The sequence below is a fragment of the Oenanthe melanoleuca genome, chromosome 7 (genome assembly GCF_029582105.1).
Source record: "Oenanthe melanoleuca isolate GR-GAL-2019-014 chromosome 7, OMel1.0, whole genome shotgun sequence".
In the NCBI taxonomy this organism is placed as follows: domain Eukaryota; kingdom Metazoa; phylum Chordata; class Aves; order Passeriformes; family Muscicapidae; genus Oenanthe; species Oenanthe melanoleuca.
In genome coordinates, this window is record NC_079341.1 from 26,054,234 (window position 1) to 26,077,245 (window position 23,012).

The 23,012-nt window shown below is 46.2% G+C and overlaps 1 protein-coding gene across 1 annotated transcript in view; it reads right to left on the reverse strand.

Annotated features, from left to right (window-relative positions):
• The window catches only part of CLASP1 (cytoplasmic linker associated protein 1), a 167,307-nt gene extending 154,931 nt beyond the window's left edge, over positions 1-12,376 (reverse strand). Inside the window, exons 1-2 of the mRNA XM_056496335.1 lie at positions 12,241-12,376; positions 452-926 (exon numbers count right to left, since the gene is read on the reverse strand). Of these exons, the coding sequence (XP_056352310.1) occupies positions 452-646 (195 nt within the window). The 5' untranslated portion in view covers positions 647-926; positions 12,241-12,376. The remainder of the gene's footprint in view (positions 1-451; positions 927-12,240) is intronic.
• Between the last annotated feature and the right edge of the window lie 10,636 nt (positions 12,377-23,012).

Below are 23,012 nucleotides of genomic sequence, written 5' to 3' on the forward strand. Positions count from 1 at the left end.
CTACTATGTTGCCCACAGAAAACAGCAAAGGAAGTCTAGCATGATTTAAGGATAGTGAAAACCAATGCAGTTGATATATGCTCTTTTTCAGTTTAATAAACCTTTTAGTATGGCAGGAAATCATGAGCGTTGCTAAACTACTGGGTGATCAAAGCATGCCACCAGCTAACAAAGTACACAAAGAAACCAGGATATCACAAACTATGAACACCAAATGTAAATCCACTTGTGCTTAAAATGCCATTCACTGAATTCTTACTGCCTTGAGTCCTCAGTATCATATCAGCTATCAACTAGCAAGATATGGAACAACAATCACTGCTTCAGTCTAATTACCAGTTTACAGAACAGTATGATATGATAGAATGTCTACTATACTTTCATTTAGATCAAGTAGCACTTGACATTGAAACTTCTGACAGTAATCACATTCCACATGACAAATTCTTACCTTATAATTGCTGGAATTTACCCAAGAAGTGGCCAGTCCATCAACCATTTTATCCAGCATAGTCTGATCATGTTCAAGATCAGCTGACTTCTGTTTATCTGAGAAATAATCTATCAATTCCTGGCCAACCTGAAGTCTTTTTCCAACATCCTTCTGCAGCACCTGTGCTAAGCAGTACTCCATACTGGGCTCCATAGTGTCTCAGAAACACAGCACCAGCCAGAAAGCCAGAGGGCAGCAGGGCCAAAAACTCCCTCTACAAATGTACGCAGGAGGTCGCCTCTTTCTTCGATGAAGGTTACTGAGGGCCTGGGTTTCAAAGATGCAATTCTGAGAATGGCAACAATGCACCATGTGTGTGTGGACAGCAGCTGGCAGGATATTAAAAGTCCAATTTAAATAACTAGTAATAGATGAAGCAACGAGCAGTGCTGTACAGTTGAGTCTGCAATAAATCCCAATTCAGCAGTCCATTCTGAAAGAAATGAAAAAGAACAGTATTATAGGTTAAATTAAGACTGGAAGAAAAAAAAAAAAAAGATTGAAATCATGTCACAAAATAGGTTATTCATATACAGCTGTGAAGCTGTGCAAGTCAGATATGAGCAGCATTGGTCTATTTTAAGGAATCAAATAAGGTAGGTCAGGTCAAAAACCTTATTCTTTACAATAGTAGTTATGCATCCATTCCCTGGAAATTTCAGTGACAGTAAATTTGTGGCTTACAGCAACAGTTGATTAATAATCAGTATTACTGCAACTTCCACCACCCACCCAAAAAGGTGGGGCGAAAAATCCTTAAGCAGGTCACCAGGAAAACCTATCTACTTTAAGTGAAAGCAGGAAAAGGTCTGGATCCTGTTTTGACTGCTGGCCTTCAGCAATCAATGTCATCAGCTGGTCAGCAAGATAATACACTAATACAGGGCTCCAGGAATGTAAAATGATCAGTTTTCAAAAACTAGGTGCTCAAGCTGTTTCCAGGCTGAATTCTGTTACATCCCAACTACACATGTCCATGAAAGAGCACTCAAGGGCACACTCTAAATGCAGTTCTGACAACAAAGGCCACACACAAGGAAGGTCAGGCCAGACTTTGCTGCCACTCAGAGGCACAGCATCACTTCAGAAGCTTTCGGCTTATGGAAAAAAAAATAAATAAAATAATTACTGTATGTTTGGGCTCTGGTTATGTTCTTGAACCCTAGGACTCTTGTCCCCTTCATTAGGGATTTTTTGTCCCTGTGTCTACAGCCAAATTAATCCCTGCAGGCATACAGGGAATAGACTAAGGGCCTGTCCTCCACCTTCCCACAGACCAGGGCTCCTGGCATCACCATAGTGCTTCCTGAAGCACCCCCTCATCACAGGTTAGCTCTTTCTGGAAGTGGGTGATAAAAACCCAGGGTGTCTTTTTGTTTCCTGGCTAATAATACCCAAAGCTAGAAATCTGCCCTACTTTTTCCACCACCATGAGGAAAGCAGGTCAAGCTCAGAGTAAGGGAAGAGGTTGTGCAGCAGACACCTGGTTCAATAAACAACTGGAAGGAAGCTGGAGGCTCGAGTTCACTAACTGGAAGCACTGGGGGCAGCAAATCTAAATACCTTCTGTTTGAGTAAATAAGGCCTTCACAAAGGTCTTAATAAAGCAAAGGGGACCTGACAGCACATGAGATGCACACAATAACCCCAGCCTGGAAACAAAAGCACCCTTCGCACAGCAGACTATTCAGTTCATTACCTCACCCCCATCTTCCTTGACCACATCTTACCACCACCAAGCACAGCATCCAGATTCAGCTCTCAGAGCTTAAGCTTCCCAAACCCTACAAGCATTGCCACACTTGTCCCAGATTCCCACGCTGGTTGAGCAGGAGTCACCAGAAGTCTATTGCAAGTCCCTCCATTCCAGGCAGCCAGTTCAAATCCCTGCTGGCTGATGGGCATCAAAACTGGTTCTGTAAACCAATGGACTCACCTCAACCAACTGCCAGGCAAATCCTACTTTCAGCCAGAAGGGATTGCTCATGTTTGTACACTAAGCTCCCTCTTAGTCAGCAAAACCTCATCCCCAGAGCAGCAAGGAAGCCTTGGCTGCTACTGCACATACAGCACCTCAAGCTCCGAGTTAGTGCTGTGACAGATTACTGTTTGTGACCCCCACCCCAATCTAAACCATATCAAGGACTCATCAAACTCCCACCATTTCTTTTCAAGTTACCTCAGGTGGGATTTGATTTTAAATTCTGAAATTGTTAACACTCCCTCCAATCAGTACCCTTAACACCCTTTTTCTTTCTGAAAGAAAGCTCCAAACTAGAAGGAAGCATTGCCTTTTTTATTGCAGCTTCTACTGATGCTAGTTTCCCACTTGGTCAATGCAGCACCAAATCTGAAAAAAACACTCCGAGCTTTCCCATCCTCAACCAAAACAGTTCATGACACGGCAGTCACTCCCCTGGCAGCACAGGCACAAAACCAGAGCCACTTCCACAATAGTACAAGCACAGCAGATGCTTTCATCCAGGTCTCCCTGTCTGCAGCTTTGAATACTGGCCCCTGCCCTGCCCTCTAGCACAGGCTGGTCTTGCTCTTTTGCTGCAGACACTCCACTTAAGGGAGACAGATTACACACAGCAGTGTCTAAATATCCAGTGGAAGGACTTTCACATAGCAGGGAAGCATTTCACTGGACACCTCACCAACAGGAGACTACTGGAGAAGGGACAGGGAACTGGTCTTAAACTGCTACCATATTCTAGCTGAAACCCTTCAAGTTAGCTGAGCAGTTTGTTTCTGGACTCCAGAAGCTGCACATATGTTCAAAAGGGGACTCTTCTGCTAAACTGAATAGATAGTGAAGAAAGTTTAAATGCTTTTAAAATGGAAATGTAGAACTTGCTTAAACTTGAAAATTCAGATTACAGAAGGGTGTGTGTGAATGACTGCTAGTTACCACAGAATAGCCATTTTTTATTAACATCACACAGAGGCAAGTCTCAACATGTCCAGAAACCATTACCTGGCCATACTGCCATGAGAAACAAGCATTCAAAGTTTCAGGTCTGTCTTCTATGTGGCTTTCAATAAAGAGTTTATAAGTCTCTGCCTATAAGCACAGAAACAATCTTTAAAGCAAACTAACCTAAATAAATTTCTCTCCACTTTCCTTGCTTTGGAAGGCATAGGATAAAATTCATGGTGCACTACAGAAGAACAATTCTGTTCACAAGCTTGAGGACTGTAGTCTAAAGAAGAGACACTATACATTATGGAACCACTAACAAATGCATACAGGGAAGAAGAGACAGAAACATCTTTGAATCCTGAGGAAAACAGTAACAGGAAGCCAAGAGGAAAAACTCAGTGTAACTTGCAACTACCAGCTAACAGGTATTTAAGTAGCACTTTTCTAAAGGGAAAAAAAAAAAAGCTATCCTACACATGTTAGGAAGTCTGTTAACTCCCCTCTTCCCAAAAGAAGGAAGTGGAAAAAACACCATCTGAGAAAAACAAGACTCAAGCTCAACAAAAAAACTAACTTGCCAGACAATGAAATATATGGCTGCTGCAGTCCATCACTGCAATCACCTGGGCAGATGCCCCCCAGAAAAATGTTGAAAAACACAAAGTGACAGTCTCAACCCTAGTAGTCTACTTCTGTTCCTGGACTTTTTGGGTAGCCAATACTGCAAGACATAAATAACTTTGGACAGGGATGTTGAGTACAACCTCTCCTTACAGAAGAACAGTCATGCAGAACTCAAAATTAATAACTCAGTGGCACAGGTCCTGTGTTTGGAGCTCCTCCAAGTTTTGAGAAGGGTTGCCAGTATAAGCTCCAGAGCAAGGTTTTCTCCAGTCCTCCTCCAAACCTTGTAGTCTGCCTTCAAAGAGAAAGGCTAGGCTCAACATGTAGACAAAATAATCCAAGAGGAAAAGCTACCCCAATTCTGTCACTGAAAATAAGCTCTTTGTTTCACTAATAAGCCATCAAAACTGTGTGCTTCCTAACACCCAAATCTCCCATCAACAGCTATCCAGCAGAAAGCCACTATACAAAGGTTTATGTTTAATGCCACCTTGGAGCTCAAAATGATAAATGTAAAAGGAAAAGATGATAAAGACCAAACAGCCCAAGTTTGTTAATCTGATACTACCATCATAACAGCACAAAAGCTGATACAATTCACAGTAGAGCAACTGGCTCAACACATAGAATAAATTAATCCACACAAAGAAAATACTTGTTACCTAAGATTCTCTGGCAATATTAAACTGGGTACCTAAGTAAATTCATTTTTTGCAGCACTTAGGAGAACACCATTGACCTCAGACTAAGTGAAAGTTCATGATTTGCAATTCTCAAGTAAGACTTTATCTTAGGCTAATTTCACAGGAAATTCTGAATCTTCTTCCTCTTGCAAGGGAGGGAACCTGAAGCACATAAAAACACTCTATTACTTTCTTGGTGTCCTGCCTATCCTTGGGAGTTCTTCCAATATAACTATTTGACTTCAAAAATGATGTTCCACTCTCTTCTGCTCTAGACATCAGGTTATCATCTTTGTCATGCTTCGCTGTCATCTTCATTTGCCAGAAAGTCAACGCAGTCCATAACCTCCCCAGACAACTGCTCCAGCACAACTGCTCCAGATGCAAGCATGCAGAGACAAGCCTCTTGCTGCCACTCACAATCACTGGAGGCACCAGCCAGCACCACTCAATAACCAGCTCTTTCCAGCCATACCTTCTTCCTGAAGGTATCTCTTGACCTCCAGCCACTGAAATTAATTTGTAACCAACTTGTAAACATGACCACACTCCTCTGGTGCCATTTTTTTGTGTGTACATGGTTAGCTATAGCTCAACAGCTGTAGAAATAACACAGCAACACAATTGTACCAACCAGTCTTCTTCTTCACAAGTCTCAGGATTTTATTGCTCAGTCATTTCAGTTTAAAATTAGTTCAAGGTATTTTCGACAGACCTCTGTCAATAACAGAGCTCTGATCCTTCAGATCATCTCCACCCAAGCCAAATGGAGCAATTTTTTTCATATAAAAGCAACCAGGCATCCAACCTGCAGTAGTTCACCACTTCTGCATGGTGGGCAGTGTAAACACTTAACTAACTTGGTTTGCCAGCCAAGCCCCCTTGGGCAAGAAATTCAGAGCTATTAGAACAGCACCTGGAAACCATGTGCTGCAAAGACTAAGCAGAGACCTAATCAGCAAGGCAGTGTCAAATTGCAGCTCTGCAGGGTGGAAGCTCCCAGCCCTCTGTCCACTTCTCTATTTTTGCTTCCACCAGTACAGCTATACCCTCCCCAGAGGGGACTGGTGTGAGGCCTCTACAAAGTATTACAATCACCAAGCACCCAAACAAACCTAACTCTTCCCTCCGGGTGAGCAAGCAGCAGTGAATAAAGCAGTTCCAAATGTTCCTACTTGTTCAAACTCTGGAGAAGGAGGTGGCAAGTATAACATCAAGTGTTGAAGAAAAAAGCCAAAAGAAGTTTGTAGGAAATATCCAACAAGCAACTCGACTGATGGGCTCTCCCCATTGTTCACCTGCATCAGTAAGCAGGCAATAATGTTTCCTTAGTGCCAGGGAATATTACACCATCACTGTGATTGTTTTAAATCAGTAATTAGTGTTGCCCTGTACTTGAGCCTCCCCCTAATCCAAAGATGGTATCTTAGATTTCCAGACTGACAACTCATGCTTTTCTAATTAGCTGGCGGGACAGCCCCGTGCTTATCTCTCTGTACCAAGTGTCTCTGGCACTCCATGCACTCCTTCCACGCCCCATCCAGTAACTTTTAACTGTCCTCAGACAGTGCCAGTGCCACCACTTCCCAGTCCAGCCTTGCTGATAAGGAAAGCACTGCCTAGATGGATGCAGTTCTTCTCCAGAGGCTCTTCATCAAAGGAGGGTTTCTTTGTCTTCCCACAGCCCTGGCTGCACTAAAGCAGTGTGAAACTACTGCTGCAGGCAGTTCATCCTCAGAAGAGCCAGGTCTGGTTGAAGGCTTGCTAGGATTCTGCTAAGTACTGGCTGGTCTTCAAACTTGCCTGGAGTCTCTTAAGGGGTTCATCATCACAAGTACAGACAGTAACCAACCTACAGCAGGGCACTCTCCACTGCCATCAGGAATACTGAAACAGAGTTCTAGAATAAAGACAGCTGAAAGATTTCCAGGGCTTAAGCTAACTATGGCCTTCTCCCCCATACACAAACCTTCTATGCCAGCTGCTGGCTGTGAAAGTTGCATTATCTAGCCTGGGTAAGAGGAGAGATAAGCTTCAGATAACAGAAATTCTTATGCTTCCACTAAAGGTTTACATTGCTGCCTGGGTAACTGAACACCTCACACAGAGCTACCAATTTCCTTAGTAATGAAGCTGCAGCAAATCAAGACAACTCACAGGTCACCTCAATGTGACTCCAATGCTCTACACTAATGAAACCACTTTGCAGAGTGGGAGTAACCCTTCCCGAGTAGGATAGAAAATGAGATGAGCTTTAACATCTTTTGTTTTCCTAATACAATCCCTCTCTGAAATTACTTTGGTTTTAACTTTGCCTGAGACCAAGGACAAGTCTAGAATGACCTTTCAAGGTCTCCTTCCTTTTTAACAGTTCAAGTGCCAAGACATAGCTCAAAATCCTACAATGGCAGGAGCTGCTCTCTGTAGACTCCCTCTTGGAGACATCTCAGTTCATGGTTCCAAGGAAATGTACTACAAGCAACTTATTGGAGGCCTACAGTACCAGTGGTGGGGGGGACTATCATCATGACACTTAATTGAACAGTACTTGAGTTTGGGTTTCTGTGTACAACAATATCCTCCATCCCTTACTCTAGAGATCTGTACAAAATTGTCCAGTCACATCCTAACCCTCTCCTCCACAATCCAACAGCAATACTGGATAATCTGGAAAAACCAAGGGAAGAACAGACTTTCACCTTAGCCTTGTGGGTAAAATGCTCAGCAAGGTTTGGAAGTAGAACTGTACTGAGAACTAGAGCAGTGACCCATCATCACTTGCAGTTTGCTGGCAGGACAAGTGGCTTCACAGAACATCTGAATCTGGTAATCTCTCTTTTCATTGTGATTGATGAAGTCCCTTGGGCTAAGATTACTAATTTAGGCAGTCCTGAAGATGGAAAGCATCTCCTTTGTGTACATCACATGAAGAAAAAAGAAGTATAATACCACCTTCCTATTTTTACAGGCAGGTATAGGGTAGGAATTCAGAGTCACTCTAAAGCAAGTCTCTGGTGGCAGTGGTAACCGAGGGTGAGAAAATACCTTGGGAAAAGAAAAACCGATACCATCGCATGCTGGTATAAGATCCAAATAACTGAATTTTAAAGAGAGTAGGTTTGACATAAATTTCTTACTCTAGTCCTCCAGGACCTTGCTATTCCTATTGATATATAACTGGCTAGTGACAGAGATGTCAGTTTTTGCATAGAAGTCCAAGGCAGAACTACTACAGAAGGAAGTACTTGAGAGACAAGTGCTTATAGTAAAATGACAGGCTGGAACAGGAAAATAATACAGAAGATCAAACCTTGGGTGCAAGCCCTCAAGGGACACTGGCTGTAGGATGCAACAGCAACAGTATGCAAGTCAACAGTTTTAGAAAAAGGTTATTTTCTTGCTCTCTCTTCATGCTTCCCAGCTAATACCCATCTTTCTTCCATGATTCTAAGCACAAGTTTTTTGCACAGCAAAACAGGGGTCCTTGCCTACCCCTGTTCTCCAGGGCTGCCATGGAAACTCTTGGCCAAGGAGAGGAGAACTCAGCAGCAGCAGAATTTCAACTGCTGATGGACAAAGGTGGGGTGTGGGGGTGGAAGCCAGCACCTAGAATCAGATCAGCTCAGCTCCAGGGAGGGGAAGGAGGCTTACCCACTGCATTCAGGCATAAACAGATTCTACTCAGCCTAGCACTTGCAACTGCACATAAGGGGGTGGCCAAAGAAATCTTTCAGCACAGGCTGCAGGGGAGTGCAGAAAGCCACTGTGACACTTTAAGGTATATAAAAAAGTGGGTGGAGGAAAAACAGGGCAAGAAGGAGGTTTTATTTCACACTACCATGAATTGGGCTGAACCCTAGTAACAGCTGAGGGGACTTCTGGTCTACAAACCACCTGCACGTAACAGGCAGACACACACCTGCAATTCCTCCCTTCTGCTCAGCAGCACTTTGAAACATCTATCAAAATTTGACTTTATTTTGATCTGATCTCTGCCTCAGCAAATTACTGTTGGTTCAATTTAGCTTTCTGAAATATCTTGGAATCTAAAGTATCTGCATCCAAAATGTAAAGAAAGGACCACAGACTAAGCCTAAAATACTGAAATGCTGCATCAGGGACTGGCCTGATTAAGCTGTTTAGTCTGTGTTACCCTGCTGGGTGTGGAAACAAATTAGAGATTTTTAAATCTTCCCACTCACTACAGAAACTAATGATGACGATGCTTCTCTAATAATTAATTTTGTGGCTCCTGCTTGGCATACTTGTTTCTGGATGCAGAATGGACATCTCCTTCCTTACAGAGCCAAACATGCAGAGATTTGATTAAGGGGCAGAACAGGAAGCCAGATGAACTCAAACACTAACCATGAACTGAGATCAAATTTCTTGGGGAGCACCTGCAACCTCTCAGACAAAACCCATTTGATGCCCTTCTACAACTTGAACAATTAGAACTCAATGCATCCAATTCATTTGGGTTTTGTGGTGCAGCTTTTTTCCAGGTGTAAGAGTGCTAAGGCTGCTGAAGAGAGAAGAAAGAACTTTCCCATGTATGACAGAGCCAGACACCAGTGCAGTGCAGAATGCCAAGGAACATGCACGTGCTCAGCTCCTCAGTATCCCAACTGTGAAAAGCTCATAACCAGCTCACATCATGATTTCACACAGCTTTGAGAACTGGTAACAGGTTGGTCCAATGGACAGGATCCAAACCACTGAACAGGCTCTAAAAAACATGTAATGCAAGCTTCAACACTGTACAGTGTGATGGAAATGGAGCAACAGCAGAATGGAGCCAAGCACAACATGGACACCATTAAAGAGCGAGGTAAAGATAAAGCTGCACATGACAGTCACATCAACCTTCATCAAGGAAGGAAGCAAACCCCTTCCCTCTCAGTCAGATTGCTTAGAATTTACTCAAGTCGCAGTCTGAAGAAATTAATCAACAGTCTGTTGTATTCACTCAGGTGACAGACCTTTCTAAACTTGCAGCATTTTCTCCACTGCACTGGCAATCACTGCTCCAAGGTGTGCTGGTGCTGGCAGAATCCAGGAGAAGCTTCAGTTACAACTGAGAGCCAAGGAGGTGTGAAGAGCAGCAAGCCCCATCCAGGCAACACCAACAAGATTTCCAGCCCTAGTCTAGGCAAGGTCTGAGATAATGAGACATTCAGGGTGACACATGAGCCTGATCCAAAGTCATCTGAGGCCAGGAGGGACCTGTAATGGCAGTCCACAAGCTTCAAAGCCACATTACTCTCACAGAAATCCACGGGTCTGTTGAAATTGTGAGGTACATGCAGGGAAGGTCACTACTTCACCCATCTGAATATTTCATGTCCAACCTCTTGGAACATCTTCTGACCTGCCCCTGACACAAAGGTTGTTGAGGGCTCCTCCTCTGTAGAGGACATCTTACCCTCATCCTCCTCTGTGATGTTGTAAATCACTACAGAAGTGGCCAGACTTGCTGTCAACTCTCATGCTCTTAACATCCAATAGCCCTGACCACACTGCCTGATGGATAGAGAAGGATTGATTAATATGGGAGAAACAAGGAAATTTAATTTCAGTTTGACTTTTGCTTTTTAAATATATGGTTTTCTTACCTAAGTTCTGGCACAGATGGAAGATTCCTATAGAACTTCCAAGATGCCTGGAGGACCAACTCATTCAGTCATAGGCACTCTCTCCAGCTGTACTTCTGGAGAACATCACGTGAGCTAGGGAAACATTTCTACCTCCAAAATCTGCTGCTCTATCACTTTTAACACCACTTGTTATCAGCTAAGTGAAGCAAAGCTGAAGTGTCTAATGCCATGGCATTTTTCTTCGTGAACTGGAAAGTTTTGAAGCTGCCTGACAAGTTCTAAGGACTTCACAGGAATGTTTCAGGCATCAGAATGAAAAAAAAAAAATCTATTTATGCTGGCAACAATTAAAAAAAAAATTAAGCAAGTGAGACTATGAAATACAGAGAGAATCACCCGTGGTGACATGTCATTTCTCTGTCCCTCTCGTAACTTCCAGGCTTCAGTCCCACTGACAGGGTTCAACAGACAAACAAGCAAAGGCTCGGCTTTGCCAAGCCCAGGAATGCAGCACAAAGGCTTGCTCCACACAGCAAGCTGTGTTGCCACGACAAGGAAGATCCTGAATATGACAGTACTGCAGTTCCATTCTGCACTTGGGTGTAGCCCTTTACTTGAGAGAAAGCTTATTCCTATTGCAATTTCTCAAACATATCCCTTCTCCAGCTGCAAACCTCTTAAATCCAATTCAGAATCCCACTAAAGCAAACACTTCAACTTCCAACACCTTTCCAAGAACCATCTAAGCACTACTGATCTAAATGACAGATCTGTGTCTCCAGGTGTCAAGTGACAATACTTTGATTCGTCTTCAGCGGTGCCCAGAGAGCATCAAGAGGAGACAGAACAGAGATGCAACTGCTCAAAAGATGCAGAGAAATGGGCTACACTGTTCAGCAGCAAACTGGACTGAGCCATATTTGTCTCTGATGCTGGCACAAGTGCTGGGCTGGAGAGCACATCCCCGTTCTATTAACACTGGCTTGGCACATGCTACTTTACTTAACCCTAGTCACCTCTGCTGAACACTGATTTATGAAGTCAGTCCACATGGGCAGAGAGCTCTATTGGTCAGAGCAACCCACACACCTGGGGAGCCTCTGTGCTGCTCCACCACAGGCTTCCCAGATGATCCTGAGCCTGCTATGCTACCTCAGCTTCTCACATCCTTCTCAAGCGGCTGTGCAGTGTACTGGGGAAGGAGGCAGCCTTTCCCTTCCTCACCAGTATCTTTACAGATAACATTAAAAATACCTTAAGCAGAGCCCACACAGGCCTGTAATACGCACAGTTACATATTATTTCCTGAGACCCAGTATCTCTCTGAAGCATTTCTGCAGGATTCGTCTAACGACCAACCCACCTCTTCGCACAAACTCACAGTTCTGACCCAACTTCCATTAAAAAGGCTGCCAGAAATAAACGAAGCAGAGCACGGCACGTGCACAAAGGGGCCAAGCACAAGGGCCGAACCCACCCAAACCACACGATGCTTTCGGGAGCACAGCAGCCTCAAGCGTTAGCAGAGCCCCGCGCCGCTGGCTGAGCGCCGCACGGCCGCGCCTCCCTCCGTTCGCCGAGCTGTTCGTGCAGCGGGGATCTCGCCGGGACCCCCAGTGTGCCACGGCCCGCACGGCCGGCGCCTGGCGGCCCCAGGGCGGGGAGCCGGGGGGCGACCCCACGCCAGGCCCCGGCAGCCCCCGCACCCCGGTCCCGCCGGACCGCCCTCCGCTGCCCTGCCCGAACCGCGCCGCTGCGAGAGCCGGCACCGCGCTCCGCCCGGCCGGCACCGCGGACGGGCCGGCCCCGCCCCGAACCGCGCTCCCCGCGGTCACCCGGCGGCGGCGGCACCGCACACAAAGCCCCCCCGGCCGCGCCGCTCCCCGCATCCCCCCGGGGTGCGGGCGCGGGCGGTACCTGCGGGGCGGGGGCCGGGCGGACGCGCTCCCTCGTCCCTGTCGCGTCTCCCTCCCTCAGAGCCGGCGGCGGCGGCGCCCGCTCCGCTCCATGGCCGCGCGCGCGCCCCGCTGACCACGGGAAGAATGGGGCACCCAGCGCGCACGCGCCGCCCGCGCCGGCCCCGCCCCGCCCCGCGCGCCGGCGCGGCGCCGCCCTGCGGCCGCTGGTACCGCGGTGAGGTCAGCGCGCACCGTGCGCATGCGCGGGGCCGTTACGGCGCGCCCGGTCGCCATGGCGACCCCGCCCGCCGGGAGCCGCGCCGGGGAGCGCGGATACGCGCGCTCCCGGGAATGCCGCCCGCTGCGCGCGGAGGGCGTGAGGGCTCGGCGCTGCCGTGAGGGCTCGGCGCTGCCGTGCGGCTGTGGCCGCGCTGCCCTCTTCTGGAGAGGCCCCGGGGACGAGCGGTGTGTGCCACAGAAACACCGGGTGCCTCAGGCTGGAACCGGCCTCAGCGGGACACCGCTCCAACTCCGTGCTCCAGCAGCGCCATCCCAGAGCACAGGGCGCAGCACTGTGCCATGACAGCTCTGGAGCGAGGGAAACTCCACAGTGACTCCGGACAAGCTGTTCAGTGCGCGGTCACTGCACGCTAAAGAAGTTCTTCCTCATGTTCAGGTGGAAATTCCCCTGCATCAGTTTCTGCCCGTTGCCTGTTCTGTTGCTGGGCACCACCGAGCAGAGCCTGGATCCATCCTCCTGGTATCCCGTGTTCGATATTAATGGAAATGGATGAGGTCCCCCTCTGTCTTCTCAAGGCTGAACAGCCCCAATTCTCTCAGACTTTTCTCATACCACAGATGCTCTAGTCTCTTATTAATCGTCTATGCTGCCCTCCACTAGACCCACTCCATGTCTGTTTTGTGCAGCCTTAGTTTAAAAGGTGCATTTAAAAGCAACTAATTCCTTCTCCTTTGTGGAAAATTCTATAACTGAGGTGAGAATAGTAAGTAAGTGCCCTGTGCCTAAGCTCTTTACCAAGATGTATTTGACCATCTTGTTCCCTGGGCTCATGACTGCTTTTCTCCCGTTGGTTGTGGGGAATGAACCTCTGTGTCCCCTCAGACCACCACTGTCCTTGTCCTCTGTGCTGCTGAAGGAAGCTGACCTCTGTAACACTGCAGCTCCCAACAAGCACTAAGTCTGAGCCACCAAAATATGAGGGAGCTGGATGTGGAACAAATTATTGATTTTCATTCATAATTTTGTGAAATAAACATACCCTTCTCCTTGGCTCACGGCTCTGGCACAGCAATGACTTTTGGCAAGCCCCCTCCAAAAAATCCTAGATTTTCCAGTTTGTTCTTCTGTGCCGTCAGGTTGCAGAGCAATAGCTAACTGCTGCTTTGGGTGAAGCCACCGGCACAGGCTGAGTGTCTGGAACAGCCTGCACAGATGTCAAGAGAAAGCTGGGGATATTAGTGCTTAAAAGGATGCCAGCTCTGAGCAAACTGAAAGCAGGTGATTACAAACCAGCTTTAGAAATTACCATGGTTCTCACCCCCAGGCAGTAGCTAATCTCCTGAGAGCCCTAACTGGCTAAGCTCTACCCACAGTGGAGACACAACAGCTCTGCTTGGCACAGCCCATGTGCCTGAGTGTTTGCAGTTCTGCAAACAGGACTCCTCCAGTAGTTCGCCCTTCTCCTGTTTTGCAGTCTCCCAGCATCTGAGGACAGAAATCAGGGGTGCATTAATAAGGGACCAATCATTCCACTTCATCTGGATCTGCTAGAACTACAGGCAAAGTTGTCTCAGAGAATCTAGATAGTTCCCACTCTGTTCCCAAAATACCTTCACAAAAACCTTGCTCATTTTGAGCAAGAAAATGAGATAAAAACTGAATAGTACTAAGTTAGGTGAGTTATGATAAGCAATATTTTGTTTAGTTTTAGTAAGAAATCAATAACTTAGTATCACACATTTATGGTTTATTGTGTATCACACATTTGCTGTGAATTTATTCTCTTCAGTATTACAACAAAGTGGCATTTACTTTGGAGATTTCCCAAAACTGCCTTCTGATATAATTGTATGTTTGCCCTTTTTTCAGAGATTCTTACTTCTGGTGATTCTACGTTCACTTTTTGGCAGCCTAAAGCTTTATAAGGAAAAGCTGAGAAATGCAGCTGGCATAGGTTAAAGTATTTTTTTTCTCCCCTCCTAGGTAAAACTTGCACAGAAAATATGGCTTTTGTTCTCTCTTTTGCTCCAGGACATCGAGAGACAACAACTGCACAAAACTTAGAAGCTTCCTCATTGTGCAACTGACAGATTGTGGACATTGGACATGGTCTTTATGTGTTTTCTTCACATTTTCATTTTAAAGCAGGTAAAGTTGGCACAAAAATAAATTTGTCACATAATCAGCTTTAATGTTTGGATTTTTTTCCTGTTACTAGATCACTGTTTCCTTGCTCCCTGCAGAGACTTTTAGAACAGTTTATGCCTCTATTCAAGACAACCAAATTGTTCCATGAGCAGCAGCACTAATGACGCCTGGTTGCTCACAGGTCTCTGTTCTTTGTCCCTCTAATCCGCCCTGCTCTCAGCAGCCCTACCTTCCTTTGTGTCCTGTGCCACTCCCCTCCAGGGGCATGGGCAGCACGCTGGGGTTAGTCCAGGGCTGTATCCCCGTGCAGATGGAAGGGCAGCCTTCCATCACAAGGGATCACACCACGCCCAAGCTCCCTCCGGCCTTCCCCTCAGGCCAGCAATGATTATTTCTCTCCTCCATTTCTCATGAAACTTGAGATTGTTTCCTCCCCCCTAAACACTGAGAAAGAAAAAGGAGGGGGTTAGCCTGACAGTTGAATAGAAACAGACAGATTGGTCATAAAAGACTCGTTTTCTTTAGAAAAAGAAGTCCAAAATAAATTGTAACCTGCAGGTTTTCTTCCAACTTTTTAAAAGTAGGAGGTGAAATCATTGTTCTGATTCTTGCCCTTTAGTTTTCTTAGCATTAATCTCAGTATTCCTTAATTCTGCCCTCGATTGCACAGCACAGCCTCTCAGCTTTCCCAGGGCCATCACTGTGCATTAGTTCTGGCACACCTGTGACAGACCTGCACATCCATTGCCTGCGACAGCTCCCAGTGGAAACCCACCATGAAGCACGGCAGGACACCCCCAGGGCAACCTGATCTAAGCTTCTGCATGGAGTCCAGTCTGCAGGGATAACTCAGCTTCTCCAAAGTTATGGTTAGCTAACGACTGTGCTGTTGCTAAGGAGTCCTTGGGGATTCATCCTGGGGTACAGGAAGGACTCTCTAAATGAAGGAAATTGAAGTAACCACTGGAGGAGCTGCTACCATCACATGAGACTGCTTGACCAGGCCTTCACTACCAGTGGCTCAGCAGCAGACATTTGGCCGTACCCCTATCCATAACAAACCATTAAAAAGGTACTTTTTAGTATGCTCTCATTTCTGAAAGATCTCCAGATTTACTTACCTGTCTCCAAAACAAAACAATGCAGTGGAAAAGTCTCCTGAGAGGATACTGTTCCCAGTGAAGCTACACACATCTCTCTAATCAGTCCACCTGCAAAGTACACTGTTCCCTGCTTGTTGAGAAAGGTTTGGTTGGACACAAGGAGCTGTGTGCTTATACAACTGCAAAACAAAGCACAGCTCATTTGCAAGGTGACAAAAAAGATGAACTTATGGACATCTGCAGCAAGGACACAGAAAGCTCCAACTAAGGGCAAAGCAAAGTCAGAAAGCTTTTTAAAATAAAGAAATGTAAGGATAGTCTAGCTTTCAATTACCAACACTGCTCTTTCAAATAAAAACACATCAATAAAACTAGTGGGAAGCAGATGGATGGACTGGCTGTATTTCAGCAGAAACACTGACTCTACCTGAATGACCTGCTCTTCCCTTTCCCTTCAGGGCCCTTTTGCACAACATCTGGTAGGGAATCTGACAGTCTGGTGCTTCAAGGAGAAATGTTTTTATTTATGAATGACAGTATGATGATGTAGCTGCTCATAACAGCAGAGGACAGCAGTGCCAAAGCCTGGCTGTCCCTGGGTTGCTTTCTTAGAGTTGAGCTCACTCTATGCAGACTTATCCACATTTCCTTTATTTGCTGTCCCAACCTGACTGCCTGCATGGCTAAGGGGGAGAACAGCTTCACTTGACTCAAGATAGCAATACGTCTCTCCCTTTGCCATCTCCTGGCACTTACATCTGCACACATCAAGCCTTGTGCCATGCTGAGGAGAAGACTGGACTGCTGCTGGCACAAATACCATGGGCCAACATGAAGTCCAAGTACCCAACTTCTGAGTGCTGCTGATCCCACTCTGGCACAGATCCCCTGTGTGACTTATCTATTCTACCCCTCACTTACCTGAAAAACAGGGAATAAGCTCCTTGCCCATACTGCATGAGAATAACACTTGAGACAGGGAAAGCACAAGTACTTCAGATCAGCGTGAAATTGATAAATTCCTCGTTCTTTCCTTTGCACATGGCAGTTGTCACAGCCCCAGATTTGAGCACTCTCAGCTCACACAATGTGCTCCCACACTGCTATCTTTAATTGGCACTTTCCTGCCAAGCCTCAGCGTTTTGCATCGGACTTTTTCCACGTGAGAGCTGCCACGAACAAAGCATCCCACTGACCCACTTAACTCCCACGTGAAGGCACATGAAGCTGCGCTTCAGTCACCAAACAGAAAAGAAAACACAAGAGCAGAAGGTTTTGATTAAAGGGAAATGAGCAAATGGCCTCAAGGCCCATCGTGTACACACGGGCTCACCCGCGTGTGTTCGCTCCCTGCAGCCATTTGGCCACCCAAGGAGAAACATCCCGTACAAAGCAGGTAGTCAGTCCTCAGGCAGTGTGAATTGGGCTGGATTCGAGATTTCCCGTTGGCAGGAAGGAGCCATGCGACATCCCCACAGGCTTCTTCCCCTGACCTGGAGTGACTGCTCCAGGGAGGCAGGAATGGTTCATCCTCCCTGACCAAACATCAAGGAAGGCACAATTAGTGTTAATTGTGGTGTTCTTTGTTTTGTGGCCAGAGTCTGAGCTGAAACCCCCCCAAAACTGAACACAGGCTACTGGCAACAGTTTTCCATGCTTTCTGAGCTGTACTAGATTTAATGCAGTAGCCTGGAAGATCAGCTCAGGTCTTAGCAAGACATGGGCACCAGGTCTTATATTTCCATCAGGGACTGTATTTTTCCTGGCTGCCATCAGCCCTCTGGGAAGAGACATTTACAGATCAAACTTACAAGAGTCCTATTTTGTATTGCACTTAAATTTACATTAAACAACATTTCATCCACATTTCCGCTTCCCTCATTGTGTCCCATTTATGCTGTTTCAAATGGATTTATTTACCTCTTCCTGTGCTTGTTCTCTATAGTCATCTGCTGATATTATTTTATCTTTTTTCCACCATCCAAACACAATTATGCTCATATCTCTTTTTTTTTTAATATACTTGCACATTGCACGTGCACATACCTCACCAGCGTGGGTTCTTTCATATTTGAAAAACATTTCCTTTTATCCTCACTCAAATATTAAGCCAACTGGAAAGTGACACATCAAGGTTAGGAATGCAGTCAGCTCCTGACAAGGAAAAAATGCTGAGCTTTGCACTAAAGGCTAAGTGGATTAAGATCCTTTTTAAAGATTAGGTCACCCTTCACCCCAAATACAGATTTCTACTGAAATTAATGGAAGCTCTTACAGAATGCAATGGGAGGGCTAACACTGAATGGCAACACAGCAAACAGCAGCCCACCCAAACCCGAGTATCCAAATCACCGACTCCAAATGAGTCTTAACAACCAACTGGTTGATTCTGTATTATATATTAACAGGCAGGATTTCATCTTGGAAAATTATGAGCTGATGGGGGAAAAACAATGAGGTAGCAGTTTTCAGGATAAAAACTTAGGCTGTGATTCATCTGATGAGGCTGCACTGACATTACACCAACAGACACATTTGCCTTAGGAGAATCCACACTGCATCTGAAACTAGTTCTTTGCACTTGCATAGCTCCTGCCAGACCAGTCACAAAGCTCCAGCCGTTCCAACCCGGGAATTTGTTTTTAAGGACGCAGTTCAATAGAACACACTTTAAGCATTGCCCTGTTAAAAAATCACAAACAGCATATCTTTGTGTGGGATAGCTGAAACAAAACTTCATAGATTTCTCTTACATTTCCTCTGCCATCACTTCTGCACAGATGAAACCAGCTCTCTTCTAGCAGGCAGACCTGCAAATGCAGCCCAGCACCTGAACATCACATCAGAGCCCTTCCAGCTCTCACATCAACAGAAATAAAAATACTGCAGGTGACAAAGCAGCTTTGCTGCTGCTGCACAGCTGGCACAGACCTGCTCACTCCCCACTGCACGGCTGCCTTGTGTGAGAAACAGTGAGCAAGCACAGCAGAGAGGCAAGTCCTGCCTTCACCCTCAAAATGCTGCAATGTTCTCAGCCTTATGAAGCCACCCTGACAGAAGTAACTCCACTTCCCTGCTTGTTTTAAAAAAAAAACAATACACAAGCAAACTGGGAGCTTGTGCAAGCCCTTGTGGGAAACTGGCAGCAATGCCTCACTGCAGAGCAAGGAGCCTGATTTCCATGTCTGCACCTGCTTACCAAGGCTCCTCTCAGTCAGCACTGGAAAAACAAACAGAAAAGAACAGGGCTTTCGAAAACCACTATCATAAAAATGAGATTAGTTTCTTTCCTGCCTGTTCTTTAAAACAACAAGTTTCAAATCCAGGCCCAGCCCCAGTCTCTAGGTGATGTATCAAATGGACAGATAGGGAAAGGAAGTGACCCCAGTGCCTGTGGCTCACTGCAGACCCCACCTCACTGTCTTAAAGTCCCACAGAGTTCATCTTCACAGTTCTGCCTCTCTTCAACAGCACCTTTGAGGACTATCATAAACTAGCATTTTCTTCCCTGATCAGAACCTAGACTTGTGTAGGACCTTCTCTGTACCTTTTCCTTCCCCAGCACAGGAGAAACACTGGTTACTGGCCACAGACATGCAAGTGTGTAACTACTCCAAGACTCCCAGGATGGCCAAGATCTCTGTTCCTGCCACATGTTTAATTAATGCTGGGTGCCAGAAGTGATGCACCCTGCATGGAAGAAAGTGTTTCACTTTTAGGAATTCTCACTCACACAGTTAACCATTTCCTCAGCTTGCTCTGACAGCTGCTGTCCTTGGGTAGGGAGGGATGTGCCTGCATTAGCAGTGCCTGCATTAGCAGTGCCAGCAGCAGCCTGACACACAGAATGGTCTCCCCACCACTCCAGAAGCACCCTGGGATGGACCCCAGCATACCTCTGGCTAAGTGCAGATTATTGCTGCCTAGAGTTAGGCATTTCAAGAATCTAGGGGTTAGATTAAAAACTCAGAAAAAAAGGATGTGTTTGAACAGCATCTTGGACAATGAAGGAGGCTGGTCCAAGAGGATTTATGGATATTCCTGGAAAACACATAATGGAGATCACATTCACTATGCTCCTGTTACCTGCTCACCCAGCTTTCACCTGCAGCACCCAGCCAAGGGCAGGGATGGGCACAGCACCTCACACAGCACAGCCCACCCCAGCCAGCTGCACCACACTGCAAAGTGAGAGCCAAACTCCCCAGCACTCTGAAGGGAAAGCTGGGAGAGGGGAATTTGCTGGAGCTCCCCTCTACCTCACTGGTTAGTTGGAGAGGAGAGCATGTCACCCCTCAGAGCCATGCCTAAGTCCTCCTTTGCACCATGAAGCATTTGCAGACAGGTTTTAGCCTTGCTCCCCGGGGCTGCAGCCATTTCCAAAGCCAGGTATGCAAGCAAACAGGCTTGGTACTGGCAAGAGCAAGTGTCACTTGCCCAGCCTGCTCTCCTTCTCCACTTGGCTCATGAGCAAGCACCAGCACTTGAGCTGTGATGGCAGTGCACTCCTTATGCTCTGTGCAGCCTGGGCATCCCACAGCACATCCAACAGGCAAAACAAGTAGGAAAACATAAAACTGCATCTTTAATTTTGAGCAATCTAACCCTGCCACATTCACCAGTATCACCAGTCTTGGTAAACATTGGCTTCATCATTCCTTTCTCCCCTCTATCTTGCAGCCAATTCTGCTTTTCTCTCCCATCTTCCCTATCTCCCATTCTTCTTTTACTTCCAGTATTTCATGTGCTAGGAAATGGTGAACACTCTAAAACCCTGCTCCCTCCTGCAAAACAGAAAAATTGTAAGAAATGAGTGTAAATTAGCAGGCTTGGCTAGCACCTAAGTTTCTCAAGCTTGAAAACAGTAATACATACATGAGTGTTCAGCAAAACAGCTCCACAAAGTCATTCAAAACAGAGCTCTTGCAAGTCATGCCTTGAAACCACAGCCCCAACTCTCCTAGCATCTCAGGAAAAACAATTTGGAGCCTGCCCAAAAATCAGTGGCCAGGAGTTTTGTGTTTGTCCAAGATGAACAAACAAATTACTGGAGAAATGAGAAACAAAAATCAGTGCAGGGACTGGGGCATAACTCATGACACAGCACATCTGTCCACTTGCTATGGAAACTATGTTTGGCAAGTATCAGGTGTCTGAATTTCTGCTTACGTACATCTCCCTGGACAGCAGTATATTAATAACACAGGCAGCCTAAAAACAGAAACTATCACCAAGAAAAGCTGCCCTTCTGCCAGAGTTCCTTGGTGTAGCCTGGGTATTGTGCTTTCCTCAAACATCACAGAATTTTGCTTTTTTGCTTTTCAGAGTTGCCATCTAAGCTGATCTCAATTGAAGGAAGATGAACAAACAAAAGGAAGGGAAAGGAAAATTACAGCAGGAAGCAACCCTTATTGTAAGCAGTTTTCTTGAACGTCTTCCCATCAAGGCTCACACTGCTATGTGACTCTGGAGAGCCAGCAGCAGCCAGGGGTTTAGCTTAAAGGCACAAACCTTTCCAAGAGACTTCCAGGAGCCAAAGTGCCTCAGGCAGGGGACATGCAGGAGCTCATGCAGCCCCCATGAACGATGGCCCTGGCACTGCAAGCAGCATGAGTAGCCAAACATGGAAGAAAGCAGCACGTGAACACAGGCAGGGGCAGAGCACTGAGCACAAAGAGGAGCACAGCAACAGAAGCAGAGTGGGAAGAAGGCAACTCCAGGTTCAAAATGCAGACCAAGGCATTGGAATGGGAAGCACAGGAAAGGAGATGCTACAGCTTTGGAGAATGTGGAGCTGCACCAGAAAAGTTACTCTGGATAAACTAAGTTTTCTAAAGAGCAGCTTTAACTCAGCAGCCTAGGAAGCACTTGTGGCAGCGCCACAGAAATGGGGAATTTTGGTTAAGATCAGTATCGGGTATCTCAGGTATTCTCAAGCCATTATTGACCCGTGAGTCACAGCAGTGCAGCCCCTCCTCACTCCTCCCTGCCTGCAGTGCTTTCCTTACAAACGCGCCGCGTTTCCCAGGAGCCCCTGTGCTGCGGCACGGCCACTCCGCTGAGTCGTGCTGCCCCCCGGTGTCAGCGATTCAGCTCCCACCAGGAGAAACGCAGCCACATTTCTAGTTCATCCTGACCCAACAGCCTTCTTTATGTGCCCAACACAAAGCAGAAACATGGATTTCAGAAGAAAGCTGTCTATTCTGGGCAGATGCATTTTGGTTCTTTTCTGCTGCTCTCTTGGTGTATGATGTCGAGGTAGAAGTTTTCCAAGAGCTGCACATGAGATACAAACAGATAAGCAATTTCTGCCAACCACTGTGGTCATGTGTATCTAAAACCTCAATTGAGCATTTCTTTCCCAAGGGTTTGGGGTGCAAGCACTGCCTACTTCTCATCAAACAAGGCACAGGGAGGAAAGCCTGCAGATGCACGCAGCAACACTTCCATTAAAAGGCAAGGACTGTCTGTGACCACTGGGGAGGTGAAGAGATTCCTCTGGCCTGCCCAAGGTGACAAGGGTTTGATATGAAGATGCACTCACCCAAGTGGCTTCCTCAGCAAAGGAGAATGACCTAATCTGAGTCACCTAGACAATGTCATTGTGATCCCACGATTATTTCAGTGATCAGGCCAGATAGATCAGAATCAGCAAGGTCAATGCTTTAGATTAATTTTTCTCTGCCAGGCCTTCAACTCCTAAAATAGCCAAGGAATTAGTGCCAGCCACCTACCTAGCCAGTTATTATCACCTGGGCTTTCCTCTAAAATCTTCTGTCAAGCCTGACCAGCACTCAACAGCACTAGAGTGTTTAAGACAACAAAAGATGAAGGCTAAGTATGTGCACAGAACCCAAACTGGGATTTCTACAGATCTCAGACTTGCATTAAAATCCAAACTCTAACTGTACAGTCAAACTGCCTGTTCAAGCAGGACTGGATAATACCTGCCATGTGCAATGACAATCTAGTTGGAACAAGAATTCATCTTAATGCATTACAAAAAGCTACACTCAATTCTCTGAACTCATACTACCGCTGACAAAAAACTGCCTTTCTACTCCTGGTTATTACAATATTCCAATGTGCTTATCACCTCCTGGAGCAGAAGATACCCTTGTTTCAGGCAAGCAATGAAACTAAAATGCAGTGACAAAAGACAACAGAACTGCCAGTAGAGCTCAGACTGCTCTGATTATTGGTGCATCTTCTCAAGAGCCTCAACTGGTGCAAATAAACAAGAACTTACACAAAACACAGACATGCAGTTAAATAGAAGAACCATTACCAAGAGCCAAG